The following is a 24212-nucleotide window of genomic DNA, read 5'->3' as shown; positions in this document are numbered from 1 at the left end:
CAAGGTTGGATGGCAGCCTACACTGGGCTGGGGGCTACTCAATACAAATCCACTTCCTCCACTGAGCCAAGCCACGCCCACCCCCACCTGTACTGTGTTCTGTCCCAAGGTCCACAGCCCTGGGAAAATCAGCTCTAGTTCAGAGCAATGGGTACTGATCTATTTCCACTCCTCAGGAGATCAGCTTTCAAAACCAAGAGGCTCTACAAACCCCAGCTCTCCAAACCAGCCTCCTGGCCCCTAAAACCGACTCTACTAATTCCATCCACCCAAAAGAAAACCAGAAAGAGAAAGACATAGACACATGGACGCTGACCAGACAAACAGACCAGATACTGTGGAAAACTCTAGGGAGTAGACACAGGTGTAGACTCGGCTCTCTCTGGAGTAGTTCTGTGCGTGTGTGTGAATATGTGTGTACACACATACACACATGCATACGTGGGTGGGAGACACAACTGAATAATAGCTGGGGGAGTGGCCCAGATCCCAATTCTCAAGTCTAGCATCAGGGTAGGGTGGAGCATTTACTTAAGGGGTCTGGCTGCAGTGTGGAGCCTGGCACTGAGGTCATAGAACAGGAGCAGCACCCACCTGAAGCCCTTAGTAGGGCCTGTTTGCATCCTTAGGCCGCTTTAGCTGGACTTTGAGGCGCTTCATGCCAATCTGGAAACCGTTCATAGCCTGGATGGCAGCCTGGGCACTGGCCGGATTGTCGAAACTCACAAAGCCTGGGGTGAGAAGCGCATAAGGCCTGGCCCAGCCCTACATCGCTGTCCTGCCATAGGGCCAGAGCTTGTTTGGTTTCCCAGTACCACCCTACTTCTTCTGAGCATCTCTAGTACCATGAAACCTGCCTGGCACATAGTAGGCATTCAGATATAGTTTGTTGGTGATAGATTTAATGAATGAATCCAGTCCAGCCATGTACTTTCCAGTATCCTTTGAAGGGTGGGCCTTTCCTCAGTCTGAGAGCTCTCAGAAACATTGTTTGGAAATCCGTAAGTGGCTTTTGACACAAGGGACTGTAGCAAGCTTCCAAAGACAGGAAAGCAACAGAAAGAAACCTATGTCCCTTTGCAACTTAGTATCTCCACACTATCTGCAATGGAGCTGGGCTGTGTGTGTGTGTGATAGAACCTAGGACCCCATGCCACTAAATGTATTCAGATCTCTGAACTACATCTCGAGCCCCAGGGCTGGTTCCTAAGGAGGAAGATGAAGCTGTGACTTTTCTAGAGGATATAGGCTTGAGTGGCAACTGTATGGGATGGTGGGTGTGTCAGCGATGGTTCTTTTGTGGCCTTGGATACGAAGGCTCTTAAATATAGAGTTCATTAAGACCCTAAAATGCCTTCAGATATGACGAACTTAGTTCTAAGAGTTCAAACAAAAATGTCCGTACTCTGTCTTTTGGATCATCATAGTCTTACCAAAACATTTGCTCTGATTGGTGGCCCGGTCAACAAAGACTTTGGCTGAGATGACATGACCAAAAGGGACAAACATCTGGAGGATCTCAGAGTCTGTGAACTCCTGGGGCAGGTGGTAGATGAAGATGTTGCAGCCATCAGGGCCTGGGTGGCAGCAGAGACAGAAGCTCAGACTGGGGAATGCACAGCAGTGTGGGCCCGGGTTCCCCACTCCTTCCGTCCTCACACACAGGCCCAGAGCTTGGGAAAGAGCCATCGGGAGTACCCGAGCCCACAACATGGGCATTCTTATCCCTGCAGGTTTTCAGCTATCAGGACCCTGCCCCAGGCTGGCACCTTCCCGTTGTTGCTGCTGCTGCTGTTGCTGCTGCTGCTGTTGCTGAGGTGGTGGTGGGGGCTGCTGGGCGACCAGGGCTGGAGGCTGCGGGAACGCAGGTGCAACCAGGCTGTAGGCTGCAGGGTAGGCTGCTGGGGGGGTGAAGACAGAGAAAGCTAATGGGATTCCCCTGACTCCTCACAACCAGCCTTGTCTACCTCCTCAGCCCAAACCAGTGGAATCCACAGGCTGAGGCTTCCGCAGACCAAATCCTGGGTGTGTGCCACGCTCACAAGCACAGCTTCTCACTATAGTTTCTAGATTGATTTCCCCCTGGTAGCCTGCCCACCCGGGCAGGGTCTGGGCTGGAGAACCTCACCTGTATACTGCTGTATCCCTGCATAGGCCTGCTGGAGAGGGTCCACGGGGGCCGCAGGGTTCTGGGCTGCAGAGAGCATCACAAGCCATGAGTGGGTCTGGGACATAATGGGGACCCCACCAGTACTTCTCTCAGCAGACAGAGTCTCATCTGGGGGGAGGGGGAGGGGCCCAGTGTTGGGTAAAGTCTGTGACTGACAGGCCACGTTGCTCCACCTCTCTAAGCCTCAGCTACCCTAGCCATGAACCCAAAGAACGCCTGAGCTCAGGAGCCCCCGCCTTTAATTCCATACTCAGGAGGCAGACGTGGGCAGATCTTTGTGAGTTCAAGGCCAACCACACAGAGGGCCTGTCTCAAGGAAAAAAAAAAAAAAAAGGAAAGAACCCAAGGAGCATTTCCGCCCAGGAAGAGAGCAAGAAAAAGCACCTTAAGCCCTGAGGTTGGAGAGGGAAGGTGTACATGGCTGCCAGCAATGGGAGCAGTGGCCTGGATGGCTGGTGGAGCAAGGTGGGCAGGCAGAGAGCCCCACCTGGGTAAGGGTGAACCCCGTTGGGATACAGAGCGTCAGGGGCAGGCTGCCCCGTGGGCTGGGTGGGCACCGGGCTATAGCCGTTGACGCCCAAGGCAGCAGGGATGGCAGAGACGGGCGTGGCAGCAATGGCAGGAGGGGTGCTGGTTCCTGGGAACGAGAACATGACAGCAACTGAGCAGAGAGACAGACACACAGAGGCAGAGAGACAGACACACAGAGGCAGAGAGACAGACACACTGAGGCAGAGACAGACACACAGAGGCAGAGAACCAGTAGGCAAATCTAGGGAGGGGGCAGAGTGGAGCAAACAGACCATCTCTGACCCCTGAGCACCCCTGCAGCCCATGGTTCCCCACCCAGCTGCATCTGTCCCTAGCCCCACCTGCCTAGCATAGGCCTTACCTGAGGACGGAGTGATGGGGGTGGCGATGAGGCCGTTGGCATTGATGGCAGCCATGTGCTGGATCTGCACGGCAGCCATGGTGGCCATAGGGCTGAGGTAGGCACTGTGAGCTGCTACCAGGGCCGCCTGCTGCTGCATCAGCTGTGGGATGGGGAGAGGAGAGTAGGGCCCGGAAGGACGTGGAGATGAGCAAGGTCTAGTACTGAGGGTGGGGGCGGGGTGCTTACGGCCTGGGTGTAGGCGCTGTAGGCTCCGAATTGGAGGGCGATGGGGCTGAACATGCCCAGCTGGGTAGCCACCTGCTGCATCCGGCGGAGACCTCGCTCCTTCTCTGTGTCGGCAAACTTTACCACCAGGCTGGACGAGGCACCCTGGGCATGGGCCCCACATGTTACAGGAAGAGTCAGCATCTGCTCCCTGGGGGCCTCCTCTGGCCTCCTTGGGAGCACAACCATTACAGTGCTCAATCCAAATGGGGAGGACCTAATCCCGCCATCTCCCTGCACTGGGATATGTAAAAGGCTGGATAAAACTGAGGGATGTCAAATTAAGTGGAAAAAAAAATCTCCCCCAAAAAAGGACAGGCCTGTGGAAATGGAGTAGATTGCACTGAGAGAAGTCCACGCTGTCAAACCACAGCGGATTAGTTGTGGGGAATGTTAATCTGACAGCTGTTCCATCTCCCGGTCTGGACCACGCCCAGGTTCCATGGAGTGCCCAGTGGGTGCCACATCATATTTTAAAGTTAGCCTGAGCCAAATCAAATCTAAATTGGAACATTTGCAAGTATTGTTACAGAGTCGTAGACTCTCAGAGGTGACGGGCCCAGCCAGCTGATTCCTCTCTGTCGATGCCTGAAGTTTTGAGTTGTGAGAGGCCCACATCTGTTGGAAGCAGCTGGCTGGTTCCAGCTGGGATTCCAGCTATCCGGTGGAACAAACACTAGCATTTAGGGCCAGCAGTAGTGACATGTGCTGCACAGGTGGGGCCTCTAACTACAGAAGATGAGGTGAGGTGGGTTGGGAGGGTAGAAAATCAATAGGAGCTGAGAGGAGGAGGCAGAAGGGAATTGGGGATAGAGATGAAGAGTAGTTATGGAAGTGTGGTATTCGATTCGTTGATTCGTTTGGAAAAACTCAAAAAGAAATAAATTAGAAGTCCTATCCTGAATGGAATTGTGCCGGGGCCTGGCAAGCAGGGGGTGGGGGGCAGTAGGAGAGAGAGACGGGGAAGAAGGGGTTTGGGGCTCACCGGCAGGGTCCGGCTGCTGTGAAGGGTGTTGATGGCTGCCTGGGCCTCAGCGTGAGTCTGGAACTTCACAAAGGCACAGCCTAGAGTAAGCGGATGGGGTGGAGGAGAAGCGGGTGAGTGCCTACCATGAAGGCACCGTACTGGGCCCTGTGGAGAAGGGATAAGGCAAAGGGCTACCTTTGCTGGTGCCGTCCGGCCCCCGGAGCACAGTGCACTCGTCTATAGTCCCAAACGGTTCAAACATCTTCCGGACATCCTCATCTGTCTGCTGCTTTCCTAGCATCCCCACAAAGAGCTTCCGGTCTTCTAGGGGGTGGGGCATAGGAGGGGAGGAATGTACGGGGCCTCCTGACCACTTTCCCAGCCCTCCACCTTCAAGTCGTTGACCTGTTGCTCCTGACACTACCTCCCCCATCCCGGGGAACAGTGGCTCTAGGGCGTAACGAACTGATAGTTGGGAATTGGAGTTCAACAACATGCAGTACTCAGCTCTGAAGGACTTGAACTCTACTTGGCCTCGGTTTTGTAATCTCTACAAACGGGCTAGATCTCGCCTCCTACCGCCCACTCCTTAACCCCAACCTTAGCAGATAATTCAGAATTTCTTCCTCAAGAAAGGCTGTCCTTCAGCTCCATCAAGCCCTGGGCCTGGGGGTAGGAGAAAAGGGGCTAAATCCAAAGTTGTAGAACCTACCTCCTCGACTCTCGCTGTCGGCTGGCTTGACCTGGATCGGCCTGTTCATCTATAGGAGAGAAAAGAAGGAAGCTGCCAAGGCCTCCTTGGAGCATCCAGGAGCCCTCCCCAGACTGAAGGGAGCGAAGTTGCTTCAGCCCTCTAAGTTGATGGGAAGGAAAGGGTAGGGCCAATCTTGTCTAGAATTCAGACCTGAAGGGATTAGAGCTATTAGAGAGAGGGGATGTGTTGGAAGATGTTCATGGGGTGCAGCTCTGGGCTCTGGTCGGCCTCAGAATGCCTGGGTCACCTATAGGTGTTGCTCTCTTAGGTGAGAAAGGCCTGCTCTTAGGACCCAGGTCTTGAATCAGAGCTCAGCCAATAAACTGCTCAGCCAGAGCTGCCTCCATTCTGCAGAGTAAGAGCAAACAGAGGCTATCACATGGAGAACCCCCAAGGAAGGCTGAGGGAGTCCCCACTGAGGCCCAAAATTCCTTCTGACCACTGGAGGTGTATCTGCCTCTCTTTCTGCTCCCCTACACCCCTTGACCCCAGGGGGAAGGCTCTCGGGCAGCACAAAGGGAGCAGATGCCCAGTCTCCGTGGCAACGGGAGAATGCGCACCATGGCAACCGCCCACTCAGCCTGATTTATCCGTCCCCGTCGCCCTGGCGACCGTGGTGACGTCATCACTTCTGCTTCTCCACACACATCAGAGGACTGGAGGGGGTGGGAACAGGGTATGTTGGGGGTAGGGTATTGGGTGGGGGCTGGGAGGTGGGGGAGGGCCCAAGAAAGCTTCTTGGTCCTGGAGAGAGGTAAATGGAATGAGTCCTGCAGGGGCCATACTGTTCTGGTCTCCTGTGTCCCGCTTCCATAACCAATCCTTGTTATCTGAAGAGCTGAGAAAGCGCTAAAGGAGCGCTGAAGGAACGGAGGCTATCCGTGCTCCTTTGCAATCATCCTCTCTGACTCGGAAGTCCTCTAGAGCTCTAATCTTTCCCTGACACCCACAGTATCACCCTTTGTTCAGTCTTCAGTGTGGGCAGAAAAATTTCTAGTTCTATTCATTGTCTTGTTTGGTGAGTAAACTTGGGAAATACTCCCACAGGTTGATCTACTTAACCAAGATGGCGCACACAGTAGTAACTAGAAAGCGGAAGAAGCATTCACTGTTCTGCGTCTGAACAAGTTTGGCTGCTAGGATCACACCCAGTCCCCTCACTCATGTGATGGTGGGATAGTCTTAGTTCCAACGACCAAAAGCATAAACAATGCATTCATGAAGCTAAGAGTGAGGCTTTAGCTTAGAGTTTCTCTAAGGAGAGTCACTTAACTGAGAGGAGACCTAGGTCTGGAGCCCTGTCCCTCACTGGCTGTGCCCCTCCGGGCTCCAACTTCCTCAATCCGTTAAACAAGAGGATAGACCTTGAGTGACGTCAGTTAACACGGAGAAATGAAGAACTACAGCTCCCTGCTGAACTCTGCCCGCCAGGTGTTCACAGCCTTGGATCAAACCTGAGACTTATCTCCAATGACATTCCTGCCCCAGCTTTTCCTCCCCGCAAATCTCTGGATCTGAGAGCAGCTGGTGGGGGGTGGGAGGGTCACAGTCACATAAATCCTCCTGCCAATCTGCCTCCAGCTTTACCTTCCACCAATCTGGGATTATCCTATCTGAAATTCAATCTTCTAAAGTGTGTTTGTGTGTGCGTGCGTGTGCGGGCACTCCCGCACCAGGGAAGGCCTGTGGGCTAGAAAGTTATGGCCGTTCACCTCTTCTGTACTGTAGCCAAAACCGGAAATTCCCTCCTAGGCACCACAACAGCTAACCACATCCATTCCATCTTGAGATGTCAGAACTAGGGCCACAGAATGGGCAAGCATAGATTGGCACTTTGCCCTTCCTAACAAGTCTCTGAGAAGTTGCTGTTCTCAGAGATCGAAAGCCTGGGAGGGAAATGATGTGATGACCGCCCTGCACAGGATTCCAGCACAAAAATAGCATGTCAATAAGTACCCACTGCTGATGCGATTTCGCACGGAGACACAGCACAAACCACATTATGGATCTTGTGGGCAGAACTCCCCACCCCCAACACCCTCACAGAGGACTTCTCAGTACTCCCCGTGCCCATTTCAGTCCTCCCTCCCTGGCCTGGCACTTCCTGTGGGAAGCTCAGCTTTGTTAGCTCACCTGGGCACACCTGCCCCCTCCCCTGAGTCCAGCTGTGCCGTGTTTACCTGGCAACCGGGCAGCCTCTTCCCTAGCTTCCACCCACCAGGTGATAAGCCCTCCCAAGGGCTGCCCAAAGAAGAAGGGGCTATTAATACTCCCGCCAGGGATCTCTGGTCTGCTTTCCCTAACAGGACCACTGTTTAGGTCCATCTCTCTCATTAACAGTCAAGATCCCACCTCCAAAAAGAACTCATTTTCTGACAGAATCTAATTCTCTTGAGGGTGCGGTTCTGGAGCCCTGTCCCTCCTGGCTCCACAGCCACAGTTGAACATGGTGTCCCAGAGACCACTATCCCTGCCTCAAGATGAGGGGAAAACCCACATCTTCAGAGTGGTAGTTTGATCCAGAACAGATGGGGAAGATAAACCAGGCTGAGGCATCCTTCACAACCAACTTCCAAGAGGCCACACCCTACTCAGAATGCATCCAAGGACCTGAGACAGAGCCATCCTGGGGACTCTAACTGGAGAGGAGTGGCACTCAACAGCCACAGGCCAGCTTGGATCATCTCAATCTGGTAGCCCCTTCTAGATTCTGGGTGATAAAAAGGGGAGCAACGCAAGCAGGCTAAAACTGCACTTGCTAAAATAGACCTTGCAGGAGGGTTTGGAGATTAGACAGTAGCAGAAACGTACCAACAGCTGTACATCGGCTGACACCCTACACACACACACACACACACACACACACACACACACACACACGACCAACGGGGCCACTTGGTAGGACACAAAGGCAAAATTTGGCTATAGGTATCTCTTCCCTTAACTGAGCTGAGTCAGTTTCTCAGCCCCTTAGAGTGGGATTCCCCTTGGAAGAACGAAACCCCTTGCTTCCTAATGGATTCAGTCCATTGTGGCAAAGGCCATCGAGGGAACTTAATGTCACGTGGAAAGTCTGGAGCAGAGTGACAGCCATTCTTCCCAGGGAGCCTTTCCTGATTCCTATGCCTAGCCCCTATCTTCTCGGGACAGAGTTTACCTGAGCTTCACAGGCAGCTGGAGGAGACAGATGCAGGGGAGATGTTCCTAGCTGGTACTGTGTTTTTGGGCTCCTGGCTACCCTCACAAGTTCCTACCCTGGCCTCTTTTGGGCTCCTTCCCCTGACTCTCCAGTTCCTATAGGGGTTCTGAAATGAGGAATGGGGACCCCGAAGCAATGGAGGTAAACGCCTGATTTGTGAGGGCCTCTAGAAAGAAAAGGGAGTGAAAGCTGGAACTCAGCAGCTTGCATGGCTCCCTAACCTGGCCCGTCACGTGTCCACACGCATGCATGTGTATGTGAGCCAGCACATGCTTGCTGTAGACCCCTGTGCCTGTTCACACCCATGCTGCCTTCCACTCTGGGCAATGGCTGTTCCTGTTAGTTGGAAAGGGCTGGAGGGGACCTCAAGAGTGTCTGAAGCTGGGGCAGTAGCTCTATTTCCTATATCCACACCCCATCTGTTTTGTCTGTTTCCTCTCAGGAGGATGGATGGTCAGTACCATTCTCTGTCCCATGTGGGGAAGAAGCAGAGGCTAGACCAGATGTCTCCAGTCCCCAGACAGTGCTGGGCAAAGGCTCGCTGTGGGCACTGAGGCTTCAGGAAGGCCTTCCTGGGACTCAGTCTGAGAGAAAACAGAAGCAGATAGATGGCCAAAAGGACCAGAAGGAGGTATATGTGTGTGTGTGTGTGTGTGTGTGTGTGTATGCCAACTTTGCAGAAGGGAAGCTATCTCAGTGCCACCTTTGCTCTCCTGACTTCTCTGAGCACACTTGGTAGGGTCAAGCCTGATCTTTCATGGTGGCGTCAGCTCTGCCCTTATCTGCTGTTCCCAAACTCCTGTCCACTCCAGGCCTTGCTCTACTTTGATGCCCCGTGGCTCTGTTCTGGAGTGCTTCCTGAGAGACAGGCAGGGGAGCCTGTGTGACTTCAAGAAAGCAGCACAGAACAGTCCAGCAGGCCCAGCTGCCTGTTCTCAGGGCAGCAGGGCCCCTCCCCCATCTCATAGCCACCCAGCCAGCCTTAGCCAGCACCATAAGAGAGTGCCTAAGAGCCTCCTGCTCCCTCTGACCTTCCTCCCATACAGCTAAGTCCTCCTTCGTGCATGGGGGACAGACTGGGGACAGACTGGGGACAGACTGGGGACAGACTGGGGCATGGGGGAGGAGCTGCATGTGCTCCTCAAAGGTCCCAGTCCCTCCACTTGCCTCACACCTCAGTGGAGGGAAGGGGATGCCACAAGGACTTCCTGCTGATGAAGAGATGGAAAGGGAGGAAGCGGTTCGAAGCCACTCCTAAGGCTTCTCTCACCCTGACCCTGCAGAGCACAGAACTCACCCCTGGGAGAGTCTTCTGTTCGTGCAGGGCGCTCTGGGCCTTCAGGGCTGAATCGCGAGCACAGTACGTCAGGAAAGCACATCCTGAGGATACACAGGCAAAGAGACAGTGTCAGTTCCCAGACAGTCCTCAGGTTCCCCTTCCTTTATGACCACTATCACCCTCTCTTACATTTTCCCTACTTCTCGAATCTCCCACACTCCACCAGAGACAGGTGTGCAGAGTATGCGGAGAAGAAAGAGGGAAAGCGACAGCAGGAAGTGCTTTTTCCTGGGCCAAAGATTTCAGGGCGGTAGTGTGGCCCTGGTTCCCGGAGTCTGGAGCTCTCCAAGTGCTGATTCTGCCCTGCTTAGCAGCACAGCGCTTGGAGAGACCTCAGGAACCTCTTCCTAATAACTTTGTAAGTCCAATAAACCTTGTCCAGTCTCTCTTCTCTGTTCCTTTACTTTAGTCCTGGGATACCCGGGGTTGACTGACTGTAGTCACTCTTTCTAAGTTAAACACACCTGGCCAGCCATCCTAAGGTTGTCTGGGGCTTCTCACATTGTCCATTTTGATCCTCTCTCTCCTAAAACTTGTCCTTCTGTTTATCCCACACCACCAACACCCTCCTCCATCTCTCGTGCAGAGTTCCATTTAGTTTTTCACCCCATGACTCCTGTCACTCAACTGAGTTCTCACTTTATCTCCTTTTATCCAGTCCCCCGGAACTCTGCTCCCAAATCAGCCCCTTTGCAGCCACTCCATCCCTCCAGCTTCCTCATCCTTCTTGCCTCCCAGGCCCCTCAGTGCCTCTTCCCCAGCCTGGTCTGACCCCTCACCCTTGTGCAGCCCGGTGTACTTGTCCTTGATGACAGTCAGCTCGAAGATCCGACCAAACTGCTCGAAGATGGGCTTCAGGTCCTTTTCCTCCAGATGCCTCGGGATCTGCCCCACAAACAGCTTGATGGCATCCGGCTCCTTCATTGAGGCGGCCCAGGAGGAGGGGCCGGGGGGGGGGGGACAGGGAGAGGCCCAAAGACAAGGGAAGCTGTCCAACCAGGAGGCAGGTGGTAGGGCCCAGGGGCCCAGCAGGGCCAGCTTTCCCCTTGGCCCCCAACCACACTGCTGAGCAGAGGAGGGCTCTTCACACAAAGGAAGCCTGGGGAGTTGAGGGCTAGGGGTCAGGGGTCTAGGCAGATACTGTCAGCCCACCAGGGGGCATAGCCCAAGCAAAGGATCTTCCTCCCAGAGATCTGGCAAATATCCCAGGATGAGGGTCAGGATGGCCAAGCCCTGGGGTGTTTTGGGTGGTAGCTGGAGCCCAGAGGGCAGGAGCAAAGGAACAAATGCCAAAGGAGATGGGGTAAGAGTCAGAAGAGAGCGATAGGAAGGAGGCTGAGGGGCTAGGGGCCTGCTATGAATGCTAGCGGCGTCATGAGGGGGTCCCTGCTCCTGATGTGGGGCAGGTGACTCTCTCGTTGGCTTCCTAGGAAGGACACCTCCCTTGTGGCTGATCCTTCTGCTGGGTCCGAAGATCCCTGATGCCAAATGCTTGATCTCTGATGGCCGCAGGGCTCCGGGGGTCCCTTTTTCCCTGCCCCCTTCAGGTTCTCCCTTGACCCTCCCTCCCACCCCCACCCTGTATAGTTCCCCGGCCTGGGTTGCTGCCGGCTACTCCCGACACTAGGGCTGCCTGCTTTCCCGGTCACCTGGGTCCCGGAGCTCTGCTCTCCGGCCGCGCTCTCCTCAACAAAAACCTCCCCCCTCCACACCCCCCTCCCCACTCCCACCTCCTTTCCCCTGACATCAGTGATGTCAGTCTCAGGGGTGGAATACAAATTCTCTACCCTGGAGAGAGACGCACAACCCGGGCAAGAGCCACGCCCTCTTTCTATCTCTATCCTCTCTGACTCCCTTTCCGACCCAGAAGAGCAGCTGGTCTTGATAACAACCCTTCCCCCATCTTACTCCCCAATCAGGAGCTGGGCAAGACACTAAGATGGAGAATTTATAGAGGAGCCCTAGGGTGGGGTCCATTGTTCCGGGGGTTGGAGCTGTCCCCGGTGCTGGAAGAGGAAGAGCAGACCCGGGAGATGGAAGCTGGGGGTGGGGAGGAGAGGGCAGCCTGGCCTTTGGAGAGTCTGAAAGTAAGAACCCAAGGAAGGGAACAAGGAGGGGAAACAAGAAAGAGCAACCAGGCAGGTCGAGGGGCAGGGAGAGATGTGTAGATGAGGAAGAAAGTGGTCACAGGTCTAGGGGGAAAGAGCAAAAGTGAGGCAGAGAGGAAAAAATTCAAACGGGTGTGGGAAAGGAGAGAGCCAGTGGAAGTGAGTGCAGAGAGTCTGCACACTTTTCCTGAAAAACAAACAAGGCAAGCGATAGCAGTCTGGCATCTTCAGACACCCCCTTTCTTCTCTCACTATCCTTGAAGACCAAGACTCAGTGATCAACTGTCCGCAGTATCTAGTGTGGTGTCTTGCTCGTACATAGTAGGTGCTTAACAAACACTTCATGCAGAGAACTCGCGACAAGTGGAGAATCTTGATTCCTTCTGTGGGAACAGGCACAGCTGCCAGGCTCCCCTTGAGGGCAGAGTACTCTGTTTCTCCTTCCTTTGCTTCCTTTTGTTGGGTTCCTTGGGTGGAACTCAGAGTCAGATGAAAGGAGGCAAAACAAACAAACAAACAAATCCGGAAAACACATTAGAAAGTATTTTTCTCCCAAAAGCTGGTCATATGTTCCATGATCCAGAGGAAGGTTGGTCCTGTGTGCTCCACCACCACACCTGTTGGCATCAGCTTTCTGTGGTAGCAGTCCTGGCTCAACATCCCTCCGTGCTCTCCTGGCAGCTTCCCCTTCTGCCCAGGGTAGAGCTGCTGTCTCTAAAGTGTTGTAGATGACTCCCTCATATGTCCTGGAGGCCTCCATTCCTGAGTTATCACAGCAGGTTCCTCGTCTGGAGCTGAAATAACACTGCCATGTCCTAGGGACTGTTCCAAATGTGTTAGAGTTCCTCACTTGGTAAACACAGCAACCCCTACGATATGGATGAAGAAACTAAAACAGAGTGGTTAAATAACTTGCCAAGGTCACACAGCCAGGGCAGGGTAGGCCCTGAGGTCAGGTGCTGAATGCCCACACCCAGCATTCCTGGTGGGAATGAACTGATGTGAACCCTCTTTCTTTCCCTCTGAGCTCACTAGGACACTGGGTAAGACTCCGTGCTCCCTCTTACTGCCCTGTTCCCTAGTGACTGCTTCCACCTTTAATCTGGGTTTCTGTGGCCTGAAGTTACGATCTGTCAGGTGTGTATAAATATTTTGTGAGTGAAGTGAACGTATGTGCAGAGACCTGATTACACTTCACCATGCGGATGTCCAGGTCCTCCCAATAGTGTGCCCTAAAATGGGTTGAGAGGGTGAGGTAATAGGAGACTCCACGGTGCGCGGCCTGGAGATGCCATGGGAGTGCCAGGGGACCAGGAAGTAGAAAGCTGTAATTCTCCACAGTAACTTTCCATTCGCCTGCTCCACCCCCACCTCCCCTTTCTTGCCTTCTAATCTGATCTTGACATTTATGGAGACGCTAAACAGATCACGCCCTGTGACTGTGGGGGACCCCACGGATGGCCCACTGATCTCATTACCCTGTGTCTTCTCAGCAGATCTGCCGCCCCCGCTGCTCATTCAGGCTTGAGCCTAATCATATTAATCGAAATATTAAACATTCACAAAAGTGAATTTCAACGAACCCCTCTTGATCTTCCTGGGCAGCAACTGGGAGATCGCTGGAGTCAGCAAAGAATTGTCAACCCTTTGCTTAGTGTCCAGTCTAGATTGGTCCTGTCATTCTCAGAGAGGGGGAGAGGGTACTCGGGAGCTGAGTGGCTATGGGCATGTCTCTGAAGTTCTGTCAATCTGAGGGGATGAAAGCCCTGTGAGGTAAAGACTGAGGGCCCAGTGACTCGGGAGCCCATTCTCGGGAGCTTCTCTCAAAGGAAATGAGGCTTCGGGCCTTAATTCCCCCAGGAGATTTTCTCTGCACACCATCCACAAGCCCACTCTTCCCTATTCCTCCCTCTTCAGCCAAGGCTAAGTTGCCATGTATTAGAAAATTACTGACTTTAAGATGCTGAAGAGATGGCTCAGTAGTTAAGACTACTCTTTCAGAGGACCCAGGTTCAATTCCCAGCACCTGTATCAGGACTAACAGTCACATGTAACTCCAGTTCTAGGAGATCTTATGCCTTTTTCTGGCCTGTGCAGCAATGCATACACATGGCACCCAAACATACGTGCAGGTAAAACAGCTATACATATAAAAATAAATAAATCTCTTCTTTTAATCAAAGCTCTTCGGAGGCAGAGGCAGGCAGTTCTGTCACGGCTTGCATGTAGAGGCCAGAAGACAGCTTTGTAAGGTCATTCTTTTCCTTCTTTAAAATTACATTTACTGATTTATAGTATGCTTGCGTGTGAGTGTGCACACCACAGTGTGACAGCCAAAGAATAACTCTCAAGAGTGGATCCTCTAATTCCTTCCACCTTTACGTGGGTTCTGGGGATCAAATTTGGGTCTTCAGGCTTACATGGCATTTTACCCATTGAACATCTTGCTGGCTTGTTTACTGTTTGTTTTTTGAGACAGGATCTCACTGTGTAGCCCTGGCTGTCCTGGGACTCGATGCATAGACCATGCTGGCTTCACACCCACAGAGACCCTCTTTACTCTGCTTCAGGAGTGCTTGGATTAAATGTGTGTGCTTGTTTGCTGGTGTTTTAAGAATTCCATGTTTGTTTGTTTGGGATAGGATCTCTTGCATCCCAAGCTGGCCTGGAACTCACTTTGTAGCCCAAGATAAACTCTTGGTCTTCCAGCCTCCAATTTCTAAGTACTTGAGGTTACAGATATGATCCACTGTATTATGTCTAGCCTGTGAAATTACTTTAAAAATTAATTTTATGGAGCTAGGAGTGACAGCACACACTTTTAATTCCCAAATTGGGAAGCATATAGGCAAATCTCTGTGAGTTTGTGACCAGCCTGGTCTACACATTGAGTTCCAGGCCAGCCAGGGCTACAGTGAGATCTTTTTTGTTGTTCACAAATCCTTTTAAAGGGCCAGGGAGATGGCTCAGAGGTAAAGTGCTTGATTCACAAGCATGAAGACCTGAGTTCAGACCCTCAGTCCTGTCCTGAGTCCATGTTTCCCTTGCTGAGGTGGCAGAGAATGTGGACTCCCGCACCCCCAGACCCTCTTGGTCAGTTGCTAAGCTCTAGGTTCAGTGTAAGGTAAAATAGTTCATGACTAACACTGGACAAGGACCTCTTGTTTCTACACATGTGCACAATGCACACACATGCATATATGCATCACACACACACACACGTACAGCATACCCATGCACATGTGCACAATACACTCAGGCACACAAGGTTTTATTTAACCTACTATTTCCAAAACACCATTTGAACATGCGGTGCAAATAAAGCTGTTGAGATAGTTTTGCATTATTTCCCTCCATTAGGGCTTCAGGATCCAGAGTGCATCTTCGGCGTCTGGCATATCTAACACAGCCACATTTCAGGCATCCGGGAACTGAGGGACTGGGCCAGGCACACTAGCTATGAGTCTGTGGATTTTATCTTAACCTCTCCCTCCAATAGAAACTATCACCCTTGGGTAACCTCTGCTCTTGCTGGGAAAACAGTGCTTCTGGCAGATGGTAGCTTATCTCCCTCACTATTAACTCGATCTAAAAAAAAACCAGATAAACAACCCAAACGATTGCTAACCCAGATGGGCCCCTAGGAAGAGGTTTATAGCCACAGCCTAATTCACCTGCTTCTGGGTTTGGGATTGTTCACACTGTTTCTGCTGCTGCCTTCAGATCACAGATCCCTCCTTAGCCTAACATCTAGCTTTTTTCTCACGCTGTGTCTTGGCTTGGGCATGGGGCCAGGGGGTTGTGTGTGTGTGTATGTGGGGGGGTGCTGTTCATGAATCCCAAACTCTTTTGGGATTCTGTCTCCTGCTTCTCTGAAGGGCTCTGCTGGGCATCATCTCTCTGAACAGAGAAAGCTCTCTCTCTCTCTCTCTCTCTCTCTCTCTCTCTCTCTCTCTCTCTCTCTGTGTGTGTGTGTGTGTGTGTGTGTGTGTGTTGACAGACAGGCTTCTGCCCTTTCTAGGCAACTATTTTGAGAACTGTGGTTTTTGTGTCTCACTTACCCTTCTAAATTAGATGCTAGAAGAACAAAACTTGCAGCCAGTTAGTTCCCTTTCTCTTTTTATATTCAGTTGAGAGCGAGAGAAATAATTTACAATTTATGAGGAGCCCAAGGTGAATAGAAAATTAATCTACCTGAGGAAGTCATTCCAAGAAGGGAAATTCTGCCAGAGTGCTGGCCAGGTCCAGCATTCTGAGTTTGAGAATTACAGATCTTGGCCCCCCACCATGCTCTGGGTGCTTTCATATTTTAGGAATCCAGGACTTCAATATCTCGTGTCTGTCTACAGAACAGATGGAACGCTTGGCTTCTGGGCCAGAGGAAAGAGAAGCCTGGATTCCTTTCTGCAAGCACAGCGTCTGCCCAAGTTGGGAGCTGGATTCTGGAGGACCCTGTGCTAGGAACCTCTTCCGTGGTTTCTTTTAGCTAAGTAAATGTTCGATTTGAGGTTGAGTGGGATCAAGAGAAAGGCTCATTTCATATACAATTCAGCTTAGTCTTTAAGTCTAAGAAAAGTACTCCCCTGAAGACCCCAAATCTAAGTTGATTTAGCTACGGAGTGGCTTTGCTTCCTTCAGTGGGATTCTGCCTTCCCTGCCTGAAAAGGATTAGTTTTATGAGGGGCGGGGCGGGGTGGGGAGGGGCGGGTCTTCGTTACTCCGCGGCTTGTCGCCTAGACAACCGAGCAGCTAGATGGCGTCGGGACGCCTCGGGCTAGTGGGGCCGGATCCTGGTACGCTGAACCGGGAGCAGCTGGAGCAGTTGCGAGATTTCAAGGTGCGTGAGTCGGCGTCGCCTAAAACCCATCTCTATCAAAGTTAAGCTTCACAAATCTGAAGTCCCTCAGACAGGGAAGAGGGTCCCGGGAAAGAGCAGTGGGGCCTGGTTTCCCAGCTGAGTCTGCCAGAGGACTAGATGGAGTGACCAGATAGGGGTCTGGCCAGAGAAACAGCAGAGGGTGTAGCTTAGTGGGCAAAGAGCTGGCCCGCATGCACAGACCGCTAGGTTCAAATCCCCTTCTCCTCCTCATCCCCATCCCCACCCGCATAAACCAGCACTCCGGAGGTAGAGGCAAGGGGATTAGGAGTTCAAGGCCAGCTTCAGCAAGTTTCAACCCAGCCCAGGCAGTATGAATCTTTTCCTGAAGAGAAAAGAAATGAGGCTACCTCAAGAGAAAATTGGAAGATAGCTTTCAAGCACTCCAGGAAAAGACCTGGCTTGTGTCCAATCCCTCCAGCACCCCACAGAACGTCGCAAGTCCTTCAAGGGTTGAATCCTGGATCTGTCTCACTCTCGGTCGGTCGTTGCTCCTCAGATCCAGACTCGGATTGCGAATGAAAAGTACTTGAGAACCCACAAAGAGGTGTCACTTCTCCTCAGCAGCTTCTTCAGGTAGGTGGCGACAGGAAGAACCTTGGGTAGCTGGTAAGAACTACCACATCTGGCTGGGAACAGACAAGTGGATTAACATGTGTGCCTCTTTCTTTAGACACTCTCTAATAGCCACACTCAGGGAGAACCTTCAATTTGAGGCCAGTCTGAGCTACACAGTGAGACCCAGACTCAAAAAACAACAGTAAAATTGTTTTCCCTTCCTTTGATTTATTTATTGATTTTTTATAAAACAGAGTCTCATATAGCCAAGGCTAGCTTCGAACTCAAATTCATTATGTAGCTTAGGCTAGCCTTAAACTTGTGATTCTCTTGCTAGCACCATCCCAGGGGTTGAGACTACACAAATGCACCAGTGCATCTTGGTTTTGATGGCTTAAAAGGTAGAGAATTCTTTAGAGTCAACCTTTTGTGACTCTGACACGTGTGGATTTTCTTCAGTTATCGCTACACTCTTTAAAACACTAACGTTCATTTGCTTTAACTATAAACGTACATTGCGTGTTACTGAGATAGAGGATGTGGCATTGGGGAACAGCAGGCAGGCATCAGTGTATAAAACTGTTTCCACCCATAGGAGGAAAGGGTTCCTGTGGTCACCATTGCCTAACGCTGTAGAAAAATAACAAGGAGCCTGTAACCTCAGCACTTTGGGAACTAAGGCAAGAGGATCACAGGTTCAAGGCCAGCCTGGACTACATTAATGAGGCTCTATTTCTAAAAACCAAAGAGAAAGAAAACATATCAAGGCAAAGTAATACTATTTTCCAAATTTGATGGCAATCTCATGGTCCCACAATTTGAGAATCAGAGGCAGGAGGATTTTGAATTCAAGGCCAGTCTGCTGACAGAGTAAAAAACCCTGTATCAAAAAGCCAAAGATCAGTAAAAAAACAAATAAAATTTTCATTTCCCAGGGTGTCCTAGAACAGGTTTCTTCAGGGTATTAATGAGGTAAGAGGAAGAGAACTGAGGAATCCTGGAGCAACACGGATGGAGACAAGAGTACTCGCTCAAATTCTGTTTGACTCCAGCCAAGTCAGCTCGGCTAAAGTCACGCTGGTGTCCAGTTTGTTTTCCCATGTTGGCAGTCACCAAGCGTATTGTGATGGTGATGTCATTCATTGATTTATGTTACTGGTCTAATGGTACCATGTGTGTCTCCACACATGTGTGATGGCACCTTGGTAACATTTTGTGACACCCCTCCACCCCCCCAGTGATGCTATAAAAGAGAGATAATGATGATGATTCTGAGACTTGAGTTTAATTATATAGACCTGGCTGGCCTGGAACTCACTATGTAGAACAGGTTGGCCTCAAACTCAGAGATCTGCCCAAATCAGCCATCCAAGTGCTGGATTAAAGGTATGTGTCACATGTCCAGCCCATTATTATTTATTAAAAGCAATTTTATGGGGGCTGGAGAGATGGCTCAGCAGTTAGGCCTACCTGCTGCTCTTACACAGGACCTTGGCTCAATTTCCGGTACTCACAAGGTGGCTAATAGGCTGAAACTCCAGCTATAAGTATTCTGACAACTTCAGGCTTCCTCAGGCATAGACACACACAGTATATCTACATACATGCCAACAAAACACTCATACACATCAAGTAAAACTGAATCTTAGAAAGGCATAGAAGACAGCTTCTATTGTTTCTGTTTCTGCAAATGAGACAAGTTAGGCTCAGATGGGAAGCACATTCCTCAAGTTGCTGCCCCAGGCTCCCACCCGATGGTTGTTCCTACCACAAGGTGCTGCATGCACAAATGCCCACTGAACTTCTATGGCAGAGCACTGGCTTAGCCACATGTGAAGACCTGGGTTCAGGCCCAAGTCCTGTTGGTTTCTCAGGCCCCTTTGCTTTTCCCTGGATCTTACTTACTAGTCTTCATTGCTTTGCCATTTCTCCAAGGAGCTTCAGATTCCCACAGTAGGTATGAAAGGAATTAGTGAACACCAAGACTGGCCTCTGTGAAGAGCAGATTCACTCTGGCCAGTGCAGATGATATTGTATGCAAGCTGGGTGTGCTAGGGTACACTTCTAATCCCAGCACTCAGAAGGTAGAGAAAGCAGATCTCTGTGAGTTCAAGGTGCCATCTAGTCCATATAGTGAGTTCTAGACCAGCCAAGGCTATGTACAGGGAACCTGTCTTTAAAAAAAAAAAAAAAGGTATTTCAGAGTCATCTGCCAATGTCCGATGTGGGGATGATATTTGCATTTTTTTATTTTAAAGGGAAATAAAGAACTTTGTGGCTCCAGTCCTGGGAGCCTACAGTCTAAGCTGGGTATGGTTCTGGCAGAGAAATTAAAAATCACCAAGGACCCTGTGTTAGATCTACACTGACATCATTCACAATCAAGGAATTAGCACACTGGGTGGTGAATTAGAGGGTGGAATTCTGGGTGGCCCTATTTGTCCAGGGAGTCTCCAGGAAGAGATGGGGCATCTGGGACCAGCTCTACAATGTCGCTGCAGCCCCCAAAGCCTTCCTCCTCATTCCCTTTTACCTCCCAAGGCCAAGCATCCCAGTGCAAGTGGCTTTGCTGCCTTGCAGCTCAACTGGGCGAACTTCTCCTGGCCTCTCTGTGGAGAGGAAGGAGAGGGAAGGGCTGGCTAGGTGAAGGCAGCTTTTGCCTGTTCAGGCCTGTTCCTGGGTGTGCTCTTGATGTGCACGTAGGATGAAGTTGCAAACTGTTCCCGTTGGGAAGAGCGTCCTCGGGTTGGGTTTTCTGGATTCTGTGATTTGTGGCCATTTAGCCACCACCCCTCAGAAATGTAGTGCACGTAATACCTTCCATCTGGACCTGAGAAACTAGAAGTACTGGGACCACACCTTCTTTAGGTGCCCAGAAACCTCAGACTCTGGGCTGGACTGCAGCATCCTCGAAAGCTTAGACAAGTCTTCCTTCTGTTCTCTATTGGCCGTTGTCTGGAAGAATCTTGAGAGCAGCTCCTCAGCATTGCCTTTTCTGTTTGATTTCAAGCAACCTGTTGAAATACAGAGACAAGTGACAAGTCTTAAGCTGGACAGACTTTCCCATGCATGGTTACACTCCAGACAGAGAAACAGGCATCTCAGTTGACTCCACTACTAAGGATTTCAGGCAAAGTCTCACAACAGAGGCCAGGCTGGCCTCAGCCTCCCAGGTGGTGGGAGGGCAGGTGTGGGCCAGGTCTAACAGCACAAATGCGTCACACATTGTCTGTGGCATTCTCCAGTCCCTTCCACTTGGTGCCTGCTTTTTCCTCAGTACTACCTTCATCCTGTGACTGTGACTCCAACACACACTACCATCACCTTCTTCCTTTTCACAGTGCTAGGCACCCTGGTGCCTTGTGCTGAGCACACGTTCTAACCCCCATCCCATTACGTGTATTTCATTTCTCCTCCACTATGACTGTCTGTCTGTATGCCAACCAGCCAACCTTTCTAGTTATTCCCCAAGCCCAGGGAGCCCAGGCAGACACCCCTGAGTGCTCTCCTGGACCCTGGGGATATAACAGCAGACACAAACGCAGCTGCTAACCCCAAGGCAGTCACACCCATGACACAAAGCAGTCACACTTACAAGACACGGGACTGTTTCCATCTCTGGGCTTTGTTTGGTCTTGCTGTTTCCCTGGACCGGAATGTTCTTGTCTCTTAACCTTTATTTTTGCTAGTTAAATCCCATTTGTATTATAAGAGTCTCTTTCAGCCCAATACTCTGGGAAGGGTTTTGGGGTCTCACTTTCAGTAACCAGTCCCCCTCATAAGGTACTGTTGAATAATCTTCTTTTAGCACTTACTTGAGGTTCCTTAGCCTTTTGGGAAACTTAACTATTTTCTTTTGCCTATAAGTTGAGACAGGGCTGTATTTATTGTGTGCTTGAGCATGTGTGCATTCATGTGCATGTGTGTATATGTGTGTCTACATGTGTATGTGTGTATTCATATATGTGTGTGCACATGTGTGTATGTATGTATGTATGTGTATATGTGTGTATACATGTGTATGTGTGTATTCATATATGTGTGCGCACATGTGTGTATGTATGTATGTATGTGTATATGTGTGTATACATGTGTATGTGTGTATTCATATATGTGTGTGTACATGTGTGTATGTATGTATGTATGTGTATATGTGTGTTTGTGTGTGTCCATGCACAAGCACGTGGAGGCCAGAATACGCCATGCCTTATTCACAGAATCTAGATCGAGGCTGGACACTGGCAAGCTCCAGTGATCCTTGTACCTCTGGGTCTCTCAAAGCTGGGGTCACAGGCACCAGGTCATGGCCTAGATTTTGATGTGGATGCTGCAGAGTCAGGTTCTCATGCTTGGGCAGCAAGTGTCCCTTGCTACTGAGTCATCTCCCTAGCCCCTATCCCTTTCTCTTCTTCTTCTTTTAAAACGATTACTCATATATTGTAGTTACTTATATACGTATAATTTATACTCAATAATTGTCCAATTGAAGAATGAATGAAACAAAGTTATTAAACCTTGACTGAGAGCTTCCTCAGGAATTAGACTTGACCAAGTGAGTGCCTGAAACTGAAGGTGGCCAGCCAGGTCAGGCAGCCTGCAGCCAGGAAATCACTGCAGGGAGCTCTGGCCTTGGAAACACAAGGCCTGGGCCTCTCCTTTCTTTGGTGTCTGTATGAACTTGGGCACATGATTAATCTTTTTGAGGTTTGGTGTGGTGATGCTCACAGGAGCTGGTTTTTTTGAAGGCCTTTTTATTTTCCTGTCTTTTTCTCAGAATGAGACCAGAGCTGCACTGGAACAGGACTTCTCTTGGTGAGGATTAAGAGTTCTCTTTATAAGCAGAACAGGGACACAATTATCACTTACAGGGATGTCATAACTCGACGTGTATTAGAATGTATTAGAATGCATGCTTGATGAGCTGCGAAACCTGGGCTGTCAGACATCTCCAGTACCCTGGTTGCATTGAGACTTTGGCGCTACCTTCATGCCTGCCAGCTGTGTAGCAGAGCTAATGACCCATCGAAGTCCTTAACAACTGTTCTCAGCTTGTTCCTCGTCTCCCTGGCCTTGGGAAATCCATGGATAAACTTGCTCAGACCGTCACAGGGCTGTATCCTGTTCACTCGGCACGGGCCTCTTGAAGACTTGGAGTTGCTGCATGTGTGACAGAGTTAGATGACAGAGCCCCACCTGCCTGCTCCACAGCTTCCTCTGTGGAGTGAGCATGGCTTAGGATTATTGCTGTTTGAATGCTTGGTTTGCATTCTTTTGAGACAGGGTCTCACTGTGTAGACCAGGCTGGCCTGGACTGCACAGAGATCCACCTGCCAGTGTCTCTTGAGTGCCACATTAAAAGCATGGCCACCGTGCCCAGACACCCCATGTATTGTCCCTTGCCCTAGATCCTCATGCTTTTGTCTAAGCCCCCCCCCATTGACTTCTAGAAGGGGCGGCCCGTCATTAATCTGTTTCCCAAAGAGCAAGATGGGGCAGTGGCTACAGCCTGCAGGCCCCCATTAATCATCTCCTCCTTACTTACTTTCTTTCTTTAAAAATATTTTACAGAGAAATGTTTCTGAAAAGACCAGACAACATTCTTGAATTTGCTGCATGTGAGTACGCTGGCATCGGGGTGTCCCACGTGTCTGTGCAAGAAGCAGAATTGGGGTGTACAGTTGGACAAGCCTGGGACTTTCTGTGGAGTCTGGGTTCCATCTTCACCCAATGTCCCTCACAGGAGCTGTCTTCTGAAGGCCTTTTCACTCCCCTGTCTCTCTTCTGAGGCCAGAGGGGCACTGGAGCAGGACTTCTCTCCTGTTTGAAGAATTTTGAGATTCCCAAAGGAGAGCCAGGCAGCCCTAGTCTACGGGGATCTCAAAGTGGTTCCTGACCCAGGCTGTCCACTAACACCACCTGGGGAGCTTTTAAAAAATACTGATGCTCAGGCCTCACCTCTAGAGATTTGTATTTAATTAGTCTAGCGCTGGGCCCAACAGCCCTGGGTCTGAAGGCTCCCCGGGTGATTTGAATGGACTTGGCTGCTGAGATGGCTCCGGGTCAAACAGCGTAGAGTGGGGAGCTGTGACTGGTGTCTTGGGTGCAGTTAACCCTGGGAGCCCACAGTGTTCTGAGCAGGCCCTCGCTACCACAGCAGATGCACCGCGACTCACAGTCTTCCCGGTGTAAAAACCATCTTCTGTCATCATGCTGTGAGCCTGGCTCTCCTGGGAGAGGGTGTTCTCAGAAAAGGTTTGCATGGCAACCTGAGTGGAGGAGACCAGGTCCTAAGATGGCCCCAGGGGCAGAGAACTCAGAATCTCTGAGCTCCTGGTGGCTCCTGGAACATCAAGTGGGCCAAGAGCAGAGAGTCCGGGAAACCTGCACAAGCCTTGCCTAGGATGGTTACCTGGCGTTCATGGGGGTGGCGACCATGGCATGGGCCCTGAGGTTGTACTGTAAAGTGGGGACCGCCAGTGAGCCCTGCTAAGACAAAGCATCAGCTTTTTAGCAGAGTAAGCTGTCACTAGGCTTTTCCCTTCAGCACAGATGATTTCGTTCTGATTTTCATCCCAGACTATTTCACGGATCCAAGACTTCCCAGCAGAATTCGCATGCAGCTAATTAAAGAGAAGAAAAGAGCCTAATTAGCAAAGCCACAATGCTCAGCTGCTGGGAGAAGCCAGAAGGAGTCCAGCCTTGGGTGGGTGTTAGCCTCACTCTTGTGAAAAGCAACACAGGTTTTTGGGTCCAGGCTGTGAAAGGATGCAAGTGGAGAAACAACAGAGCTGTGTGGTGACGGCGGCCATTTTCCTCACCGTGGAGGCGTACAGAGGCTGTGACTAGAGGCCTGGAGTCTCTGTGTCCGTGACAGGAGTCTTTGGTCTAGTGAGGTGGACTGGGGGATGGATATGGGAGGTGTCCTTGTTCTGGGGATTAGGGAGAGGGAGAGGTCAGTACCAAGTGCTTTTCCTGACCCCTAGAGGCGAGGCAGGCGTCCTCAGACTCTCAGGAGAGTCTCTCCAGCAGTTTTCCAACCGCCTTGTGCATCAAGATAAGCCCTTAAGGCTGCAGCACGTTTT

At 50.9% G+C, this 24212-nt stretch overlaps 2 protein-coding genes across 8 annotated transcripts; one reads left to right on the top strand and one right to left on the bottom strand.

Annotated features, from left to right (window-relative positions):
- Positions 1 to 603: 603 nt before the first annotated feature.
- CELF3 (CUGBP Elav-like family member 3) lies at positions 604 to 10512 on the bottom strand (the record flags this gene model as incomplete). 7 transcript variants are annotated; one of them, XM_080916273.1, is made up of 12 exons in its annotated part: positions 604 to 731; positions 1434 to 1577; positions 1770 to 1901; positions 2129 to 2278; positions 2658 to 2807; positions 3063 to 3204; positions 3291 to 3434; positions 4315 to 4394; positions 4492 to 4620; positions 5009 to 5057; positions 9547 to 9629; positions 10368 to 10512. In XM_080916273.1, 12 exons carry the CDS (start codon positions 10510 to 10512, stop codon positions 604 to 606), a joined length of 1476 nt encoding a protein of 491 aa, XP_080772399.1. The 7 variants fall into 7 exon arrangements, with proteins under 7 accessions (XP_080772399.1, XP_080772400.1, XP_080772401.1 ...); XM_080916274.1 differs by having other exon boundaries at positions 2129 to 2194; XM_080916275.1 differs by having other exon boundaries at positions 1770 to 1898; positions 2129 to 2194.
- Positions 10513 to 16050: 5538 nt separating this feature from the next.
- On the top strand, positions 16051 to 23777 carry RIIAD1 (regulatory subunit of type II PKA R-subunit domain containing 1; the record flags this gene model as incomplete). Its single annotated transcript, XM_080915993.1, has 5 exons — positions 16051 to 16113; positions 16450 to 16533; positions 17072 to 17148; positions 22699 to 22745; positions 23707 to 23777. 5 exons carry the CDS (start codon positions 16051 to 16053, stop codon positions 23775 to 23777), a joined length of 342 nt encoding a protein of 113 aa, XP_080772119.1.
- Positions 23778 to 24212: the final 435 nt, after the last annotated feature.

The sequence above is a fragment of the Micromys minutus genome (assembly GCF_963924665.1).
Source record: "Micromys minutus genome assembly, chromosome: 4".
Classification (NCBI taxonomy): domain Eukaryota; kingdom Metazoa; phylum Chordata; class Mammalia; order Rodentia; family Muridae; genus Micromys; species Micromys minutus.
This window is presented reverse-complemented; position numbering and strand designations above follow the sequence as displayed.